Genomic DNA, 23479 nt, shown 5'->3' on the forward strand with positions numbered 1-23479 from the left:
AGAATACGTAAAGTAAGTGTAAAATTATGTATCTCAATCATTTAACATGCACAGATGATTGTGATCCTAATCCTTGTATGAATGGTGGCAATTGCACTGATGGAGTTGACTCTTTCACATGTAATTGTTCAAATGGATTTACTGGAGATACTTGTGAAACTAACATAGATGATTGTGATCCTAATCCTTGTATGAACGGTGCTAATTGCACTGATGGAGTTGACTCTTTCACATGTAATTGTTCGAATGGATTTACTGGAGATACTTGTGAAACTAACATAGATGATTGTGATCCTAATCCTTGTATGAATGGTGGTAATTGCACTGATGAAGTTGACTCTTTCACATGTAATTGTTCAAATGGATTTACTGGAGATACTTGTGAAACTAACATAGATGATTGTGATCCTAATCCTTGTATGAATGGTGGTAATTGCACTGATGAAGTTGACTCTTTCACATGTAATTGTTCAAATGGATTTACTGGAGATACTTGTGAAACTAACATAGATGATTGTGATCCTAATCCTTGTATGAATGGTGGTAATTGCACTGATGAAGTTGACTCTTTCACATGTAATTGTTCAAATGGATTTACTGGAGATACTTGTGAAACTAACATAGATGATTGTGATCCTAATCCTTGTATGAATGGTGGTAATTGCACTGATGAAGTTGACTCTTTCACATGTAATTGTTCAAATGGATTTAATGGAGATACTTGTGAAACTAACATAGATGATTGTGATCCTAATCCTTGTATGAATGGTGGTAATTGCACTGATGAAGTTGACTCTTTCACATGTAATTGTTCAGATGGATTTACTGGAGATACTTGTGAAACTAACATAGATGAATGTGATACTAATCCTTGTTTTAATGGTGGTAATTGCACTGATGGAGTTAACTCTTTCACATGTAATTGTTCAAATGGATTTACTGGCAAAAGCTGTGAAATTAACATAGACGATTGTGATCCTAATCCTTGTATGAATGGTGGTAAATGCACTGATGGAGTTGACTCTTCCAGATGTAATTGTTCAAATGGATTTACTGGAGATACTTGTGAAATTAACATAGATGATTGTGATCCTAATCCTTGTATGAATGGTGGTAATTGCACAGATGGAGTTGACTCTTTCACATGTCATTGTTCAAATGGATTTACTGGCAAAAGCTGTGAAATTAACATAGACGATTGTGATCCTAATCCTTGTTTTAATGGTGATAATTGCACTGATGGAGTTGAGTCTTTCATATGTAATTGTTCAAATGGATTTACTGGAGATACTTGTGAAACTAACATAGATGAATGTGATCCTAATCCTTGTATGAATGGTGGTAATTGCACTGATGGAGTTGACTCTTTCACATGTAATTGTTCAAATGGATTTACTAGCAAAAGCTGTGAAATTAACATAGACGATTGTGATCCTAATCCTTGTTTTAATGGTGGTAATTGCACTGATGGAGTTGAGTCTTTCATATGTAATTGTTCAAATGGATTTACTGGAGATACTTGTGAAACTAACATAGATGATTGTGATCCTAATCCTTGTTTTAATGGTGGTAATTGCACTGATGGAGTTGACTCTTTCAAATGTAATTGTTCAAATGGATTTACTGGAGATACTTGTGAAACTAACATAGATGATTGTGATCCCACTCCTTGTATGAATGGTGGTAATTGCACTGATGAAGTTGACTCTTTCACATGTAATTGTTCAAATGGATTTACTGGAGATACTTGTGAAACTAACATAGATGATTGTGATCCTAATCCTTGTATGAATGGTGGTAATTGCACTGATGGAGTTGACTCTTTCACATGTAATTGTTCAAATGGATTTACTGGCAAAAGCTGTGAAATTAACATAGACGATTGTGATCCTAATCCTTGTTTTAATAGTGGAAAATGCACTGATGGAGTTAATTCTTTCACATGTAATTGTTCAAATGGATTTACTGGCAAAAGCTGTGAAATTAACATAGACGATTGTGATCCTAATCCTTGTATGAATGGTGGTAATTGTACTGATGGAGTTGACTCTTTCACATGTAATTGTTCAAATGAATTTACTGGAGATACTTGTGAAACTAACATAGATGATTGTGATCCTAATCCTTGTATTAATGGTGGTAATTGCACTGATGGAGTTGACTCTTTCACATGTAATTGTTCAAATGGATTTACTGGAGATATTTGTGAAACTAACATAGATGAATGTGATCCTAATCCTTGTTTTAATGGGGGTAATTGTACTGATGGAGTTGACTCTTTCACATGTAATTGCTCAAATGGATTTACTGGAGATATTTGTGAAACTAACATAGATGATTGTGATCCCAATCCTTGTATGAATGGTGGTAATTGCACAGATGGAGTTGACTCTTTCACATGTCATTGTTCAAATGGATTTACTGGCAAAAGCTGTGAAATTAACATAGACGATTGTGATCCTAATCCTTGTTTTAATGGTGATAATTGCACTGATGGAGTTGAGTCTTTCATATGTAATTGTTCAAATGGATTTACTGGAGATACTTGTGAAACTAACATAGATGAATGTGATCCGAATCCTTGTTTTAATGGTGGTAATTGCACTGATGAAGTTGACTCTTTCACATGTAATTGTTCAAATGGATTTACTGGAGATATTTGTGAAACTAACATAGATGAATGTGATCCTAATCCTTGTTTTAATGGGGGTAATTGTACTGATGGAGTTGACTCTTTCACATGTAATTGCTCAAATGGATTTACTGGAGATACTTGTGAAACTAACATAGATGATTGTGATCCCAATCCTTGTATGAATGGTGGTAATTGCACTGATGAAGTTGACTCTTTCACATGTAATTGTTCAAATGGATTTACTGGAGATACTTGTGAAACTAACATAGATGAATGTTATCCTAATCCTTGTTTAAATGGGGGTAATTGTACTGATGGAGTTGACTCTTTCACATGTAATTGTTCGAATGGATTTACTGGAGATACTTGTGAAACTAACATAGATGATTGTGATCCTAATCCTTGTATGAATGGTGGTAATTGCACTGATGAAGTTGACTCTTTCACATGTAATTGTTCAAATGGATTTACTGGAGATACTTGTGAAACTAACATAGATGATTGTGATCCTAATCCTTGTTTTAATGGTGGTAATTGCACTGATGAAGTTGACTCTTTCACATGTAATTGTTCAAATGGATTTACTGGAGATACTTGTGAAACTAACATAGATGATTGTGATCCCAATCCTTGTTTTAATGGGGGTAATTGTGCTGATAAAGTTGACTCTTTCACATGTAATTGTTCAAATGGATTTACTGGAGATACTTGTGAAACTAACATAGATGAATGTTATCCTAATCCTTGTTTTAATGGGGGTAATTGTACTGATGGAGTTGACTCTTTCACATGTAATTGTTCGAATGGATTTACTGGAGATACTTGTGAAACTAACATAGATGATTGTGATCCTAATCCTTGTATGAATGGTGGTAATTGCACTGATGAAGTTGACTCTTTCACATGTAATTGTTCAAATGGATTTACTGGAGATACTTGTGAAACTAACATAGATGATTGTGATCCCAATCCTTGTATGAATGGTGGTAATTGCACTGATGAAGTTGACTCTTTCACATGTAATTGTTCAAATGGATTTACTGGACATACTTGTGAAACTAACATAGATGAATGTTATCCTAATCCTTGTTTTAATGGGGGTAATTGTACTGATGGAGTTGACTCTTTCACATGTAATTGTTCGAATGGATTTACTGGAGATACTTGTGAAACTAACATAGATGATTGTGATCCTAATCCTTGTATGAATGGTGGTAATTGCACTGATGGAGTTGACTCTTTCACATGTAAGTGTTCAAATGGATTTACTGGAGATACTTGTGAAACTAACATAGATGAATGTGATCCGAATCCTTGTTTTAATGGTGGTAATTGCACTGATGAAGTTGACTCTTTCACATGTAATTGTTCAAATGGATTTACTGGAGATACTTGTGAAACTAACATAGATGAATGTGATCCTAATCCTTGTTTTAACGGTGGTAATTGCACTGATGAAGTTGACTCTTTCACATGTAATTGTTCAAATGGATTTACTGGAGATACTTGTGAAACTAACATAGATGATTGTGATCCTAATCCTTGTATTAATGGTGGTAATTGCACTGATGGAGTTGACTCTTTCACATGTAATTGTTCAAATGGATTTACTGGAGATATTTGTGAAACTAACATAGATGAATGTGATCCTAATCCTTGTTTTAATGGGAATAATTGTACTGATGGAGTTGACTCTTTCACATGTAATTGCTCAAATGGATTTACTGGAGATACTTGTGAAACTAACATAGATGATTGTGATCCCAATCCTTGTATGAATGGTGGTAATTGCACTGATGAAGTTGACTCTTTCACATGTAATTGTTCAAATGGATTTACTGGAGATACTTGTGAAACTAACATAGATGAATGTTATCCTAATCCTTGTTTTAATGGGGGTAATTGTACTGATGGAGTTGACTCTTTCACATGTAATTGTTCGAATGGATTTACTGGAGATACTTGTGAAACTAACATAGATGATTGTGATCCTAATCCTTGTATGAATGGTGGTAATTGCACTGATGAAGTTGACTCTTTCACATGTAATTGTTCAAATGGATTTACTGGAGATACTTGTGAAACTAACATAGATGATTGTGATCCCAATCCTTGTATGAATGGTGGTAATTGCACTGATGAAGTTGACTCTTTCACATGTAATTGTTCAAATGGATTTACTGGACATACTTGTGAAACTAACATAGATGAATGTTATCCTAATCCTTGTTTTAATGGGGGTAATTGTACTGATGGAGTTGACTCTTTCACATGTAATTGTTCGAATGGATTTACTGGAGATACTTGTGAAACTAACATAGATGATTGTGATCCTAATCCTTGTATGAATGGTGGTAATTGCACTGATGGAGTTGACTCTTTCACATGTAAGTGTTCAAATGGATTTACTGGAGATACTTGTGAAACTAACATAGATGAATGTGATCCGAATCCTTGTTTTAATGGTGGTAATTGCACTGATGAAGTTGACTCTTTCACATGTAATTGTTCAAATGGATTTACTGGAGATATTTGTGAAACTAACATAGATGAATGTTATCCTAATCCTTGTTTTAATGGGGGTAATTGTACTGATGGAGTTGATTCTTTCACATGTAATTGTTCGAATGGATTTACTGGAGATACTTGTGAAACTAACATAGATGATTGTGATCCAAATCCTTGTTTTAATGGTGGTAATTGCACTGATGGAGTTGACTCTTTCACATGTAATTGTTCAAATGGATTTACTGGAGATACTTGTGAAACTAACATAGATGATTGTGATCCCAATCCTTGTATGAATGGTGGTAATTGCACTGATGAAGTTGACTCTTTCACATGTAATTGTTCAAATGGATTTACTGGAGATACTTGTGAAACTAACATAGATGAATGTGATCCTAATCCTTGTTTTAATGGTGGTAATTGCACTGATGAAGTTGACTCTTTCACATGTAATTGTTCAAATGGATTTACTGGAGATACTTGTGAAACTAACATAGATGATTGTGATCCCAATCCTTGTATGAATGGTGGTAATTGCACTGATGAAGTTGACTCTTTCACATGTAATTGTTCAAATGGATTTACTGGACATACTTGTGAAACTAACATAGATGAATGTGATCCTAATCCTTGTTTTAATGGGGGTAATTGTACTGATGGAGTTGACTCTTTCACATGTAATTGTTCGAATGGATTTACTGGAGATACTTGTGAAACTAACATAGATGATTGTGATCCTAATCCTTGTATGAATGGTGGTAATTGCACTGATGAAGTTGACTCTTCCACATGTAATTGTTCAAATGGATTTACTGGAGATACTTGTGAAACTAACATAGATGATTGTGATCCTAATCCTTGTTTTAATAGTGGAAAATGCACTGATGGAGTTAACTGTTTCACATGTAATTGTTCAAATGGATTTACTGGCAAAATCTGCGAAATTAACATAGACGATTGTGATCCTAATCCTTGTATGAATGGTGGTAAATGCACTGATGGAGTTAACTCTTTCACATGTAATTGTTCAAATGGATTTACTGGAGATACTTGTGAAACTAACATAGATGATTGTGATCCCAATCCTTGTATGAATGGTGGTAATTGCACTGATGAAGTTGACTCTTTCACATGTAATTGTTCAAATGGATTTACTGGAGATACTTGTGAAACTAACATAGATGATTGTGATCCCAATCCTTGTATGAATGGTGGTAATTGCACTGATGAAGTTGACTCTTTCACATGTAATTGTTCAAATGGATTTACTGGACATACTTGTGAAACTAACATAGATGAATGTTATCCTAATCCTTGTTTTAATGGGGGTAATTGTACTGATGGAGTTGACTCTTTCACATGTAATTGTTCGAATGGATTTACTGGAGATACTTGTGAAACTAACATAGATGATTGTGATCCAAATCCTTGTTTTAATGGTGGTAATTGCACTGATGGAGTTGACTCTTTCACATGTAATTGTTCAAATGGATTTACTGGAGATACTTGTGAAACTAACATAGATGATTGTGATCCCAATCCTTGTATGAATGGTGGTAATTGCACTGATGAAGTTGACTCTTTCACATGTAATTGTTCAAATGGATTTACTGGAGATACTTGTGAAACTAACATAGATGAATGTGATCCTAATCCTTGTTTTAATGGTGGTAATTGCACTGATGAAGTTGACTCTTTCACATGTAATTGTTCAAATGGATTTACTGGAGATACTTGTGAAACTAACATAGATGATTGTGATCCCAATCCTTGTATGAATGGTGGTAATTGCACTGATGAAGTTGACTCTTTCACATGTAATTGTTCAAATGGATTTACTGGACATACTTGTGAAACTAACATAGATGAATGTGATCCTAATCCTTGTTTTAATGGGGGTAATTGTACTGATGGAGTTGACTCTTTCACATGTAATTGTTCGAATGGATTTACTGGAGATACTTGTGAAACTAACATAGATGATTGTGATCCTAATCCTTGTATGAATGGTGGTAATTGCACTGATGAAGTTGACTCTTCCACATGTAATTGTTCAAATGGATTTACTGGAGATACTTGTGAAACTAACATAGATGATTGTGATCCTAATCCTTGTTTTAATAGTGGAAAATGCACTGATGGAGTTAACTGTTTCACATGTAATTGTTCAAATGGATTTACTGGCAAAATCTGCGAAATTAACATAGACGATTGTGATCCTAATCCTTGTATGAATGGTGGTAAATGCACTGATGGAGTTACCTCTTTCACATGTAATTGTTCAAATGGATTTACTGGAGATACTTGTGAAACTAACATAGATGATTGTGATCCCAATCCTTGTATGAATGGTGGTAATTGCACTGATGAAGTTGACTCTTTCACATGTAATTGTTCAAATGGATTTACTGGACATACTTGTGAAACTAACATAGATGAATGTGATCCTAATCCTTGTTTTAATGGGGGTAATTGTACTGATGGAGTTGACTCTTTCACATGTAATTGTTCGAATGGATTTACTGGAGATACTTGTGAAACTAACATAGATGATTGTGATCCTAATCCTTGTATGAATGGTGGTAATTGCACTGATGAAGTTGACTCTTCCACATGTAATTGTTCAAATGGATTTACTGGAGATACTTGTGAAACTAACATAGATGATTGTGATCCTAATCCTTGTTTTAATAGTGGAAAATGCACTGATGGAGTTAACTCTTTCACATGTAATTGTTCAAATGGATTTACTGGCAAAATCTGCGAAATTAACATAGACGATTGTGATCCTAATCCTTGTATGAATGGTGGTAAATGCACTGATGGAGTTAACTCTTTCACATGTAATTGTTCAAATGGATTTACTGGAGATACTTGTGAAATTAACATAGATGATTGTGATCCTAATCCTTGTATGAATGGTGGTAATTGCACTGATGGAGCTGACTCTTTCACATGTCATTGTTCAAATGGATTTACTGGCAAAAGCTGTGAAATTAACATAGACGATTGTGATCCTAATCCTTGTTTTAATAGTGGAAAATGCACTGATGGAGTTAATTCTTTCACATGTAATTGTTCAAATGGATTTACTGGCAAAAGCTGTGAAATTAACATAGACGATTGTGATCCTAATCCTTGTATGAATGGTGGTAATTGTACTGATGGAGTTGACTCTTTCACATGTAATTGTTCGAATGGATTTACTGGAGATACTTGTGAAACTAACATAGATGATTGTGATCCCAATCCTTGTATGAATGGTGGTAATTGCACTGATGAAGTTGACTCTTTCACATGTAATTGTTCAAATGGATTTACTGGAGATACTTGTGAAACTAACATAGATGAATGTGATCCTAATTCTTGTTTTAATGGTGGTAATTGCACTGATGAAGTTGACTCTTTCACATGTAATTGTTCAAATGGATTTACTGGAGATACTTGTGAAACTAACATAGATGATTGTGATCCTAATCCTTGTATTAATGGTGGTAATTGCACTGATGGAGTTGACTCTTTCACATGTAATTGTTCAAATGGATTTACTGGAGATATTTGTGAAACTAACATAGATGAATGTGATCCTAATCCTTGTTTTAATGGGGGTAATTGTACTGATGGAGTTGACTCTTTCACATGTAATTGTTCGAATGGATTTACTGGAGATACTTGTGAAACTAACATAGATGATTGTGATCCTAATCCTTGTATGAATGGTGGTAATTGCACTGATGAAGTTGACTCTTTCACATGTAATTGTTCAAATGGATTTACGGGAGATACTTGTGAAACTAACATAGATGATTGTGATCCTAATCCTTGTTTTAATGGTGGTAATTGCACTGATGAAGTTGACTCTTTCACATGTAATTGTTCAAATGGATTTAATGGAGATACTTGTGAAACTAACATAGATGATTGTGATCCCAATCCTTGTATGAATCGTGGTAATTGCACTGATGAAGTTGACTCTTTCACATGTAATTGTTCAAATGGATTTACTGGAGATACTTGTGAAACTAACATAGATGAATGTTATCCTAATCCTTGTTTTAATGGGGGTAATTGTACTGATGGAGTTGACTCTTTCACATGTAATTGTTCGAATGGATTTACTGGAGATACTTGTGAAACTAACATAGATGATTGTGATCCAAATCCTTGTTTTAATGGTGGTAATTGCACTGATGGAGTTGACTCTTTCACATGTAATTGTTCAAATGGATTTACTGGAGATACTTGTGAAACTAACATAGATGATTGTGATCCCAATCCTTGTTTTAATGGGGGTAATTGTACTGATAAAGTTGACTCTTTCACATGTAATTGTTCAAATGGATTTACTGGAGATACTTGTGAAACTAACATAGATGAATGTGATCCTAATCCTTGTTTTAATGGTGGTAATTGCACTGATGAAGTTGACTCTTTCACATGTAATTGTTCAAATGGATTTACTGGAGATACTTGTGAAACTAACATAGATGAATGTGATCCTAATCCTTGTTTTAATGGTGGTAATTGCACTGATGAAGTTGACTCTTTCACATGTAATTGTTCAAATGGATTTACTGGAGATACTTGTGAAACTAACATAGATGATTGTGATCCCAATCCTTGTATGAATGGTGGTAATTGCACTGATGAAGTTGACTCTTTCACATGTAATTGTTCAAATGGATTTACTGGAGATACTTGTGAAACTAACATAGATGAATGTGATCCTAATCCTTGTTTTAATGGTGGTAATTGCACTGATGAAGTTGACTCTTTCACATGTAATTGTTCAAATGGATTTACTGGCAAAAGCTGTGAAGTTAACATAGACGATTGTGATCCTAATCCTTGTTTTAATAGTGGAAAATGCACTGATGGAGTTAACTCTTTCACATGTAATTGTTCAAATGGATTTACTGGCAAAATCTGCGAAATTAACATAGACGATTGTGATCCTAATCCTTGTATGAATGGTGGTAAATGCACTGATGGAGTTAACTCTTTCACATGTAATTGTTCAAATGGATTTACTGGAGATACTTGTGAAATTAACATAGATGATTGTGATCCTAATCCTTGTATGAATGGTGGTAATTGCACTGATGGAGCTGACTCTTTCACATGTCATTGTTCAAATGGATTTACTGGCAAAAGCTGTGAAATTAACATAGACGATTGTAATCCTAATCCTTGTTTTAATAGTGGAAAATGCACTGATGGAGTTAATTCTTTCACATGTAATTGTTCAAATGGATTTACTGGCAAAAGCTGTGAAATTAACATAGACGATTGTGATCCTAATCCTTGTATGAATGGTGGTAATTGTACTGATGGAGTTGACTCTTTCACATGTAATTGTTCGAATGGATTTACTGGAGATACTTGTGAAACTAACATAGATGATTGTGATCCCAATCCTTGTATGAATGGTGGTAATTGCACTGATGAAGTTGACTCTTTCACATGTAATTGTTCAAATGGATTTACTGGAGATACTTGTGAAACTAACATAGATGAATGTGATCCTAATCCTTGTTTTAATGGTGGTAATTGCACTGATGAAGTTGACTCTTTCACATGTAATTGTTCAAATGGATTTACTGGAGATACTTGTGAAACTAACATAGATGATTGTGATCCTAATCCTTGTATTAATGGTGGTAATTGCACTGATGGAGTTGACTCTTTCACATGTAATTGTTCAAATGGATTTACTGGAGATATTTGTGAAACTAACATAGATGAATGTGATCCTAATCCTTGTTTTAATGGGGGTAATTGTACTGATGGAGTTGACTCTTTCACATGTAATTGTTCGAATGGATTTACTGGAGATACTTGTGAAACTAACATAGATGATTGTGATCCTAATCCTTGTATGAATGGTGGTAATTGCACTGATGAAGTTGACTCTTTCACATGTAATTGCTCAAATGGATTTACTGGAGATACTTGTGAAACTAACATAGATGATTGTGATCCCAATCCTTGTATGAATGGTGGTAATTGCACTGATGAAGTTGACTCTTTCACATGTAATTGTTCGAATGGATTTACTGGAGATACTTGTGAAACTAACATAGATGATTGTGATCCTAATCCTTGTTTTAATGGGGGTAATTGTACTGATGGAGTTGACTCTTTCACATGTAATTGCTCAAATGGATTTACTGGAGATACTTGTGAAACTAACATAGATGATTGTGATCCCAATCCTTGTATGAATGGTGGTAATTGCACTGATGAAGTTGACTCTTTCACATGTAATTGTTCAAATGGATTTACTGGAGATACTTGTGAAACTAACATAGATGAATGTTATCCTAATCCTTGTTTAAATGGGGGTAATTGTACTGATGGAGTTGACTCTTTCACATGTAATTGTTCGAATGGATTTACTGGAGATACTTGTGAAACTAACATAGATGATTGTGATCCTAATCCTTGTATGAATGGTGGTAATTGCACTGATGAAGTTGACTCTTTCACATGTAATTGTTCAAATGGATTTACTGGAGATACTTGTGAAACTAACATAGATGATTGTGATCCTAATCCTTGTTTTAATGGTGGTAATTGCACTGATGAAGTTGACTCTTTCACATGTAATTGTTCAAATGGATTTACTGGAGATACTTGTGAAACTAACATAGATGATTGTGATCCCAATCCTTGTTTTAATGGGGGTAATTGTACTGATAAAGTTGACTCTTTCACATGTAATTGTTCAAATGGATTTACTGGAGATACTTGTGAAACTAACATAGATGAATGTTATCCTAATCCTTGTTTTAATGGGGGTAATTGTACTGATGGAGTTGACTCTTTCACATGTAATTGTTCGAATGGATTTACTGGAGATACTTGTGAAACTAACATAGATGATTGTGATCCTAATCCTTGTATGAATGGTGGTAATTGCACTGATGAAGTTGACTCTTTCACATGTAATTGTTCAAATGGATTTACGGGAGATACTTGTGAAACTAACATAGATGATTGTGATCCTAATCCTTGTTTTAATGGTGGTAATTGCACTGATGAAGTTGACTCTTTCACATGTAATTGTTCGAATGGATTTACTGGAGATACTTGTGAAACTAACATAGATGATTGTGATCCAAATCCTTGTTTTAATGGTGGTAATTGCACTGATGGAGTTGACTCTTTCACATGTAATTGTTCGAATGGATTTACTGGAGATACTTGTGAAACTAACATAGATGATTGTGATCCCAATCCTTGTATGAATGGTGGTAATTGCACTGATGAAGTTGACTCTTTCACATGTAATTGTTCAAATGGATTTACTGGAGATACTTGTGAAACTAACATAGATGAATGTAATCCTAATCCTTGTTTTAATGGGGGTAATTGTACTGATGGAGTTGACTCTTTCACATGTAATTGTTCAAATGGATTTACTGGACATACTTGTGAAACTAACATAGATGATTGTGATCCCAATCCTTGTATGAATGGTGGTAATTGCACTGATGAAGTTGACTCTTTCACATGTAATTGTTCAAATGGATTTACTGGAGATACTTGTGAAACTAACATAGATGAATGTGATCCTAATCCTTGTTTTAATGGTGGTAATTGCACTAATGAAGTTGACTCTTTCACATGTAATTGTTCAAATGGATTTACTGGAGATACTTGTGAAACTAACATAGATGATTGTGATCCCAATCGTTGTATGAATGGTGGTAATTGCACTGATGAAGTTGACTCTTTCACATGTAATTGTTCAAATGGATTTACTGGACATACTTGTGAAACTAACATAGATGAATGTGATCCTAATCCTTGTTTTAATGGGGGTAATTGTACTGATGGAGTTGACTCTTTCACATGTAATTGTTCGAATGGATTTACTGGAGATACTTGTGAAACTAACATAGATGATTGTGATCCTAATCCTTGTATGAATGGTGGTAATTGCACTGATGGAGTTGACTCTTTCACATGTAATTGTTCAAATGAATTTACGGGCAAAAGCTGTGAAATTAACATAGACGATTGTGATCCTAATCCTTGTTTTAATAGTGGAAAATGCACTGATGGAGATAACTCTTTCACATGTAATTGTTCAAATGGATTTACTGGCAAAAGCTGTGAAATTAACATAGACGATTGTGATCATAATCCTTGTTTTAATAGTGGAAAATGCACTGATGGAGTTAACTCTTTCACATGTAATTGTTCAAATGGATTTACTGGCAAAAGCTGTGAAATTAACATAGACGATTGTGATCCTAATCCTTGTTTTAATGGTGGTAATTGCACCGATGGAGTTGAGTCTTTCATATGTAATTGTTCAAATGGATTTACTGGAGATACTTGTGAAACTAACATAGATGATTGTGATCCAAATCCTTGTTTTAATGGTGGTAATTGCACTGATGGAGTTGACTCTTTCACATGTAATTGTTCAAATGGATTTACTGGAGATACTTGTGAAACTAACATAGATGATTGTGATCCCACTCCTTGTATGAATGGTGATAATTGCACTGATGAAGTTGACTCTTTCACATGTAATTGTTCAAATGGATTTACTGGACATACTTGTGAAACTAACATAGATGAATGTGATCCTAATCCTTGTTTTAATGGTGGTAATTGCACTGATGGAGTTGACTCTTTCACATGTAATTGTTCAAATGGATTTACTGGAGATACTTGTGAAACTAACATAGATGATTGTGATCCTAATCCTTGTATGAATGGTGGTAATTGCACTGATGAAGTTGACTCTTCCAGATGTAATTGTTCAAATGGATTTACTGGAGATACTTGTGAAACTAACATAGATGATTGTGATCCTAATCCTTGTATGAATGGTGGTAATTGCACTGATGGAGTTGACTCTTTCACATGTAATTGTTCAAATGGATTTACTGGCAAAAGCTGTGAAATTAACATAGACGATTGTGATCCTAATCCTTGTTTTAATAGTGGAAAATGCACTGATGGAGTTAACTCTTTCACATGTAATTGTTCAAGTGGATTTACTGGCAAAAGCTGTGAAATTAACATAGACGATTGTGATCCTAATCCTTGTTTTAATAGTGGAAAATGCACTGATGGAGTTAACTCTTTCACATGTAATTGTTCAAATGGATTTACTGGCAAAAGCTGTGAAATTAACATAGACGATTGTGATCCTAATCCTTGTATGAATGGTGGTAATTGTACTGATGGAGTTGACTCTTTCACATGTAATTGTTCGAATGGATTTACTGGAGATACTTGTGAAACTAACATAGATGATTGTGATCCTAATCCTTGTATGAATGGTGGTAATTGCACTGATGAAGTTGACTCTTTCACATGTAATTGTTCAAATGGATTTACTGGAGATACTTGTGAAACTAACATAGATGAATGTGATCCTAATCCTTGTTTTAATGGTGGTAATTGCACTGATGAAGTTGACTCTTTCACATGTAATTGTTCAAATGGATTTACTGGCAAAAGCTGTGAAATTAACATAGACGATTGTGATCCTAATCCTTGTTTTAATAGTGGAAAATGCACTGATGGAGTTAACTCTTTCACATGTAATTGTTCAAATGGATTTACTGGAGATACTTGTGAAACTAACATAGATGATTGTGATCCCAATCCTTGTATGAATGGTGGTAATTGCACTGATGAAGTTGACTCTTTCACATGTAATTGTTCAAATGGATTTACTGGAGATACTTGTGAAACTAACATAGATGAATGTAATCCTAATCCTTGTTTTAATGGGGGTAATTGTACTGATGGAGTTGACTCTTTCACATGTAATTGTTCAAATGGATTTACTGGACATACTTGTGAAACTAACATAGATGATTGTGATCCCAATCCTTGTATGAATGGTGGTAATTGCACTGATGAAGTTGACTCTTTCACATGTAATTGTTCAAATGGATTTACTGGAGATACTTGTGAAACTAACATAGATGAATGTGATCCTAATCCTTGTTTTAATGGTGGTAATTGCACTAATGAAGTTGACTCTTTCACATGTAATTGTTCAAATGGATTTACTGGAGATACTTGTGAAACTAACATAGATGATTGTGATCCCAATCGTTGTATGAATGGTGGTAATTGCACTGATGAAGTTGACTCTTTCACATGTAATTGTTCAAATGGATTTACTGGACATACTTGTGAAACTAACATAGATGAATGTGATCCTAATCCTTGTTTTAATGGGGGTAATTGTACTGATGGAGTTGACTCTTTCACATGTAATTGTTCGAATGGATTTACTGGAGATACTTGTGAAACTAACATAGATGATTGTGATCCTAATCCTTGTATGAATGGTGGTAATTGCACTGATGGAGTTGACTCTTTCACATGTAATTGTTCAAATGAATTTACGGGCAAAAGCTGTGAAATTAACATAGACGATTGTGATCCTAATCCTTGTTTTAATAGTGGAAAATGCACTGATGGAGATAACTCTTTCACATGTAATTGTTCAAATGGATTTACTGGCAAAAGCTGTGAAATTAACATAGACGATTGTGATCATAATCCTTGTTTTAATAGTGGAAAATGCACTGATGGAGTTAACTCTTTCACATGTAATTGTTCAAATGGATTTACTGGCAAAAGCTGTGAAATTAACATAGACGATTGTGATCCTAATCCTTGTTTTAATGGTGGTAATTGCACCGATGGAGTTGAGTCTTTCATATGTAATTGTTCAAATGGATTTACTGGAGATACTTGTGAAACTAACATAGATGATTGTGATCCAAATCCTTGTTTTAATGGTGGTAATTGCACTGATGGAGTTGACTCTTTCACATGTAATTGTTCAAATGGATTTACTGGAGATACTTGTGAAACTAACATAGATGATTGTGATCCCACTCCTTGTATGAATGGTGATAATTGCACTGATGAAGTTGACTCTTTCACATGTAATTGTTCAAATGGATTTACTGGACATACTTGTGAAACTAACATAGATGAATGTGATCCTAATCCTTGTTTTAATGGTGGTAATTGCACTGATGGAGTTGACTCTTTCACATGTAATTGTTCAAATGGATTTACTGGAGATACTTGTGAAACTAACATAGATGATTGTGATCCTAATCCTTGTATGAATGGTGGTAATTGCACTGATGAAGTTGACTCTTCCAGATGTAATTGTTCAAATGGATTTACTGGAGATACTTGTGAAACTAACATAGATGATTGTGATCCTAATCCTTGTATGAATGGTGGTAATTGCACTGATGGAGTTGACTCTTTCACATGTAATTGTTCAAATGGAATTACTGGCAAAAGCTGTGAAATTAACATAGACGATTGTGATCCTAATCCTTGTTTTAATAGTGGAAAATGCACTGATGGAGTTAACTCTTTCACATGTAATTGTTCAAGTGGATTTACTGGCAAAAGCTGTGAAATTAACATAGACGATTGTGATCCTAATCCTTGTTTTAATAGTGGAAAATGCACTGATGGAGTTAACTCTTTCACATGTAATTGTTCAAATGGATTTACTGGCAAAAGCTGTGAAATTAACATAGACGATTGTGATCCTAATCCTTGTATGAATGGTGATAATTGTACTGATGGAGTTGACTCTTTCACATGTAATTGTTCGAATGGATTTACTGGAGATACTTGTGAAACTAACATAGATGATTGTGATCCTAATCCTTGTATGAATGGTGGTAATTGCACTGATGAAGTTGACTCTTTCACATGTAATTGTTCAAATGGATTTACTGGAGATACTTGTGAAACTAACATAGATGAATGTGATCCTAATCCTTGTTTTAATGGTGGTAATTGCACTGATGAAGTTGACTCTTTCACATGTAATTGTTCAAATGGATTTACTGGCAAAAGCTGTGAAATTAACATAGACGATTGTGATCCTAATCCTTGTTTTAATAGTGGAAAATGCACTGATGGAGTTAACTCTTTCACATGTAATTGTTCAAATGGATTTACTGGCAAAATCTGTGAAATTAACATAGACGATTGTGATCCTAATCCTTGTATGAATGGTGGTAAATGCACTGATGGAGTTAACTCTTTCACATGTAATTGTTCGAATGGATTTACTGGAGATACTTGTGAAACTAACATAGATGATTGTGATCCTAATCCTTGTTTTAATGGTGGTAATTGCACTGATGGAGTTGAGTCTTTCATATGTAATTGTTCAAATGGATTTACTGGAGATACTTGTGAAACTAACATAGATGATTGTGATCCAAATCCTTGTTATAATGGTGGTAATTGCACTGATGGAGTTGACTCTTTCACATGTAATTGTTCAAATGGATTTACTGGAGATACTTGTGAAACTAACATAGATGATTGTGATCCTAATCCTTGTATGAATGGTGGTAATTGCACTGATGGAGTTGACTCTTTCACATGTAATTGTTCAAATGGGTTTACTGGAGATACTTGTAAAACTAACATAGACGATTGTAATTCTAATCCTTGTATAAATGGTGGTAATTGCACAGATGGAATTGATTCATTCACATGTAATTGTTCAAATGGATTTACTGGAGATACTTGTGAAACTAACATAGATGATTGTTACCCTAATCCTTGTATGAATGGTGGTAACTGCACTGATGGAGTTGATTCTTTTAGTTGCAGTTGCCATGTTCAATTTGGTGGGTCTAAATGTGAAGTGGGTAAGTAATATTTGATCAAGACACACGGTAGTGTGTCGTGCGGCCCAAGAAGCCGGCGCGCTACACCGCGAGGATATTAACAGGAAGTAAGTAAACGTGATTTTCACACCTTTGTATCTCCGTGTTCTCTTATCCGATTGCAACCACATTTGCTGCAGAAATTCCCGTGCGGTAGGGAAGTCTACATACAAAATTTGAAGAAAAGCACCCAAGTCATTTCCAAGATACGAACGACCAAAGTTTCATGGTTTTTTTCTTCTTCTACTTCTTCTTTTCGCACACTTTGCAAAATTCGCCATAAAACACGAATCCGTGCTCCAACTGGGCTACAATTTGGCACACTTAAAGGGCTCATTACAGCGGATTTCAGTACCACGTTTTGTAGGAATCCTATGAACAGTCACGGAGTTATGACTGATTATTCGCGTAAAATAAGGTCGAAAGTCTGTCAAGCCCACAGGGTAAACCCCTAGAAGGAATGAGCTGAAAATTACTATGTAGATGGAGTAACAATCGTAGGAGTGCCTTTTGTGGTTTGCAAGGAATCCAGAGAAAAGCCATGGAGATATGACACAAAACCCAACCTGTGTCACAATTACGCGATCGATTTTTATGAATAAAAAAACTATTAGTTTTCACACCTACCAGGCAAACCGCTTAGAGCAATGAGCTGAAAATCGGTGTGTTGCTGGAATAATCATCATAGAAAGTGCTTGCAGTAGTACAGAAGAATTGGATTACTAACCACTGGGTTATGATTCGAAAGCCAACTACGTGTAGCATATGCGATATCGTGATACTCTAATAGAACAGTCACCCTAATAGAGCATTCAGCTACGTTTATAACTTACTCCATTATAGAACTATATTACATTGCATATTATTCTGTAGGGAGTTTAGATACATACAGTTGATCTTATAAATAATTCAGCTACAACAAGTCACCCCGTAGAGAGTTTAGCTACAAATATCTAATCCAAAACAGCCAAGCTGTAAAAAAAGAGTGCGGCCCTCAAAAAGGCCAGGATGAAAAAAGATGTGAAATCCAAGGTGGCGGCCAAGAAATGGCTGTGATGGTAGGTTATTGGCAAAAGTTTTAATTACAACAATTCAGGTGAATTTGCGTTGCTTCCTCCGCTAGGATTCGGCACCAAATTCACCTGAACTGTCGTAATTAAATTTTTTGCCATTAACCTACCATCACAGCCATTTCTTGGTCGCCACCTTGGATTTCACATCTTTTTTCATCCTGGCCTTTTTTAGGGCCACACTCTTTTTTTACAGCTTGACTGTTTTGGTTTAGATACTCTTTACATCTGTCTTTTACTAAATTTTATTCTTTGTGCTCAGTGCTTAATGCATAAGTATTTTAGATGTGCTTGTTTCTTATCAAGGATATTGTTTACTGTTTATTCATAAAAAAATGTGTGAAGCTAAATGTTAAGATTATTCTACATTGATATACAGTATGTGTTGATTGCTTTATGTTTTGGTGTATTTTTAGAATTTACACCACCAAAACAACCAATTTTGAATAAAGTTTTGATATCGCCATACTCAGTAAACATCTCATGGGTAGTTGGCAATGTTTCTCTTCATCATTTCAATTATACAATTCAGTATGGCACTGATGCATTGTTGCTCGATTCTAGTGTCATGGTGGAAACAAGTGGTGATATCAACAATGTTTTATCAGTAAACATTTCTGGTCTAACAGCATTTACCAAATACTATTTTGTAATAGTGGCCAGTAATTCAATAGGGAGTACTACAACAACAGTGATGACTTTTAGTACAGATGAAACAGGTATGTAAGAACACGTTGTGTCATTATCAATAAGATACGTTTTAGCCAAATTGATTACTCTGTTAGAATATTTGATCTATTACAACATAATAGTAGGAGTTTTGTGACCCGCTAGCAAAAATCTGAGTAGATTGCAGAATTTTGAGATTAAATACAGTAAATTGTATTGGGTAAAAATAGCACGCTATAAAAATAAATTCATGTAGTATTTTTAATCGATTCTGAATCAGTGAGGCCTTTCTGAGGCTGACCCGTGCAGTAAAGTGACTGCCATGGAGAAACGTTACCAGCAGTAGATTTAGGGTGGGACCAGTCCCTCCATCCCACCCCCTTCAGATAATTTTCATAGTGTAGCTCACAGCGCATTGCTAAAAATAATTCAAATTTTTGGTGCACTTTCTGTCTGCATATATATAATTAATATATCTAAATCTGTCTCCAGCAAATTGGTGCCTTATGTGGCATAGCAGTAGGGGAGCTTGTCTCTCTACTTTATATATAGAGATACTCTAATATTGCAGTCATGTACTCTAATAAAACAGTTAAATGTAATAAAGAGCCATTTAACTGTATATCAGTTCAAAATACTGAAATATCTGTATTATAATTAATACCAGCAGTTGACTTTATCCACATGCACTAGATATTTCTTGGAGATGAAAGATCATAATTATACCGTACGCAAGGAAATTTTGACATCAAAAAATTTGACGAATTTGACGAATCAGTTTAATTCGTCAAATTTAAATTCGTCAAGCGCCCTTAAAAGTACAGGTTTTGCCTACAATTTCTTGATTTTCGTCAACATTTTATTTGTCAAATCTGCTGAAGCCTGAGTTCGTTAAATTTTTCTTACGTCAAAATTTCCTTGCGTACGGAACAGCACTTGCATACCACAAACTGGCAGTGTAAATATTTTTATATGCATAATCAAGATACACAATAGTGTGTCATGCGGCAGAGGCGTAGCCAAGGGGGGGCAAGGGAGGCATTTCCCTCCCATCACCATAGGATTTTTTTTTTAAAAACCTCCGTCACAAGCTTACCAGTATTAAACTGACACGCAAATGACAATAAATTATGTGTGCTACTACGCGGAGGGGTTGCTAGTGAACGCGCACACACAACATTCAACTCGCTCGCGAATCCACCGAACGAAAATATTAGAGACACACTTCTATATTTAACCTAGATTACTCACGTGATAGAGCATTTTCGAATCTAAAGAGTGGCCCGCTCTAAGGACCTCGCCGCGGTAGGAGTCGCAACTCACAAGTGACAAAGGAGACCAGATGGCACTACGAACCTACTGCCTACGAGGTGATAAGGTGTTAAATGTATCAAGTTTATTTTCTCGAGTCGATCACACTAGGTCTTTGTACAGAAGTGCAGTCTATTTTTTTACTTTATCAGTCAGTCAGTCACAAGCTTACAAGTTCTACCAGCAAGGAAGACAGGTAGGATTTCATGCAATACGTGGCATTTGAATTTCACCAAGTGAAATGAGTGAACATGTCATCCTGTCAGCAGTGTCCTAGGACTGCAGCACAAGCTGTGGCTAACATAAAGGAACTTCAGTGTATTAGCACTAAAATATTAACTATAGCTCTACCGGACTGTGGATGAATTTGTTGGAGTACAGTTGTGGCACGTGCGATGATGCTCGACGAATATACCTCCATTGAACTATTGATAAGTGATAAGCAATCAGTACTGAAATAGTTACGTAGCTAGTTGTGTAAGCTGTAATACAACACCGTATGTTGGCTAGCCCACTATTGGGTCATTAGCCCTTTTTGCAATCGTGAATGATTTTGAGCATTTCGTGGGGGTGCTTGCCCCTCCATCACCTTTTGGCTAGCTACGTCGCTGTCGTGCGGCCCAAGAAGCTGGCGCGCCACACCGTGGGTATATTGACAGGAAGAAAGAAAACGTAATTTTCACACCTTTGTAACTCGGTGATCCCTTATCCGATTGTAACCAATTTTACTGCAGAGTTGCTTCGTTTTTTTTTGTTTTTTTTTCCTTCGTCTTTTCGCACACTTGCAAAAATTGCTATAAAACGCAAATGCGTACTCTGATCGCCTTGAAATGTGGCTCACAGAAAGGGAGTCCAAAGGTGAATCCTAGCATCAAGTTTGGTGTACATCCGATGAGCGGTTAAGGATTTATGACCGATTATTCGCGTAAAACAAGATCGATTTGTTGTCACACCTACAGGGTAAACCGCTTCATGGAATGAGCTGATAATCGGTTTGTGGATAGAACAACTACTGTAGAGTACCTTTTGGTGGTTTGAAAGGAATTGAAATAAAGATCACGGAGATATGATACGAAACCGAAGGTGTGTAACACTTTCGCGATCGAGATTCGTGAATAAAAATACCAATAATTTGCACGTCTACCAAGCAAACCGCTTAGAGCAGTGAGCTGAAAATCAGTCTGTAGCTGAAATACTTATCCTAGACAGTCATTGCAGTAGTACAGAAGAATCGGATTACAAACCACTGAGGTATGATTCGAAAGCCAACTCCATGTAGCAAATGCGAGATCGAGATACTCTAATAGAACGATTCAGAACATTACAAGTCACACTGAAGAGAGTTCAGCTATAAACAAGTCATGCACCCTGTAGAGAGTTCAGCTACAAACAAATTACCCTTCCGAGAGATCAGCTGCAAACAAAACACTTTGTAGAGAGTTCAGCTACAAACAAATCAACCTGTAGAGCGATCAGCAACAAACAAATCAACATGTAGAGAGATCAAACAAATCCCCCTGTAGAGACATCAGCTAGAAACTAGACACAATGTAAGGAGTTCAGCTACAAGCAAATCACCCTGTAGAGAGTTCAGCTAAAACAAATCATTGACAACCTGCAGGGAGATCAGCTACACACAAATCACCTTGTAGGGAGTTCAGCTACAAACAAATTACCCTGTGGAGAGATCAGCTACACACAAATCAACTTGTAGAGAGATCAGTTACAAATCACCCTGTAGAGAGATCAGCTAGAAACTAAACACAATGTATAAGGAGTTCAGCTACAAGCAAATCACCCTTTAGAGAGTTCAGCTACAAACAAATCAACCTGCAGAGAGATCAACTAGAAGGATCACCTTGTAGAGAGTTCAGTTACAAATCACCCTGCAGATAGTTCAGCTACAAACAAGTCATCCTGTAGAGAGATCAGCTAGAAGGATCACCTTGTAGAGAGTTCAGATATGAACAAATCACCTTGCAGATAGTTCAGACAAGTAACCCTGTAGAGAGATCAGATAGAAACAAATCACCCTGTGGAGTGTTCAACTACGAACAGATAACCCTGCAAAGAGTTCAGCTAGAAAAAAAGTCACTCTGTAGAGAGAATCCTGTAGAGAGTTCATCTACAAGCAAATCACTCTGTAGAGACCGGGTTGCTACTGCTGACCCGGATAGCAATCCGGGTCAGACCCGGATTAATTAAAGCCGAGGCGTGCGATAAGAAATATGTTTCAGGTAGTCTCGAGCGAGCGAGAATGTTCGATTCGTGTTGAGTATAAACGAGTAGTTATGTGATAACTAAGCCGGTAAGTTTATGATTTAAAATCAGTCAGTAGGTTTGGTTCCACGTGAGTTTACAGACAGCAATTGGGTGTGGCTTCGTGCATATCTAGTATTACAATTTCCCGATATATTAAAGTGGGTGTGGCTCACAAAAGTACTTATCCTGCTGCAATACCAGACTATATACGATTAGTGGGCGTGGCTCCACGTAAGTACTTATCCTGCTCCTATACGATTAGTGGGCGTGGCTCCAATAATCGATTAGTGGGCGTGGCTCCACGTAAGCTTGCAGTC

General features: G+C 35.6%; 3 protein-coding genes across 3 annotated transcripts in view; all 3 read left to right on the top strand.

Moving 5' to 3' along the window:
* Positions 1-575: 575 nt before the first annotated feature.
* On the top strand, positions 576-3470 carry LOC136247796 (fibropellin-1-like; the record flags this gene model as incomplete). The annotated part of the gene is made up of 4 exons (XM_066039619.1): positions 576-1472; positions 1593-2042; positions 2271-2661; positions 2842-3470. Coding segments are annotated over 4 exons (2367 nt in total), but the record flags the coding sequence as incomplete, so codon positions are not given.
* A 66-nt stretch (positions 3471-3536) lies between these two features.
* LOC136247797 (fibropellin-3-like) lies at positions 3537-4913 on the top strand (the record flags this gene model as incomplete). Its single annotated transcript, XM_066039620.1, has 3 exons — positions 3537-3590; positions 4131-4187; positions 4866-4913. Coding segments are annotated over 3 exons (159 nt in total), but the record flags the coding sequence as incomplete, so codon positions are not given.
* Positions 4914-8057: 3144 nt separating this feature from the next.
* The window catches only part of LOC136247798 (protein crumbs-like), a 57733-nt gene continuing 42311 nt past the window's right edge, over positions 8058-23479 (top strand). The window contains exons 1-16 of the mRNA XM_066039621.1: positions 8058-8328; positions 8428-8540; positions 8904-8984; positions 10179-10478; positions 10761-11003; positions 11304-12368; positions 13279-13328; positions 13376-13512; positions 13828-14354; positions 14454-14696; positions 14979-15119; positions 15600-16208; positions 16251-16748; positions 16899-17481; positions 17656-17832; positions 19337-19639. Of these exons, the coding sequence (XP_065895693.1) occupies positions 8058-8328; positions 8428-8540; positions 8904-8984; positions 10179-10478; positions 10761-11003; positions 11304-12368; positions 13279-13328; positions 13376-13512; positions 13828-14354; positions 14454-14696; positions 14979-15119; positions 15600-16208; positions 16251-16748; positions 16899-17481; positions 17656-17832; positions 19337-19639 (5341 nt within the window). The remainder of the gene's footprint in view (positions 8329-8427; positions 8541-8903; positions 8985-10178; positions 10479-10760; positions 11004-11303; positions 12369-13278; positions 13329-13375; positions 13513-13827; positions 14355-14453; positions 14697-14978; positions 15120-15599; positions 16209-16250; positions 16749-16898; positions 17482-17655; positions 17833-19336; positions 19640-23479) is intronic.

The sequence above is a fragment of the Dysidea avara genome, chromosome 2, assembly GCF_963678975.1.
Source record: "Dysidea avara chromosome 2, odDysAvar1.4, whole genome shotgun sequence".
Lineage (NCBI taxonomy): Eukaryota > Metazoa > Porifera > Demospongiae > Dictyoceratida > Dysideidae > Dysidea > Dysidea avara.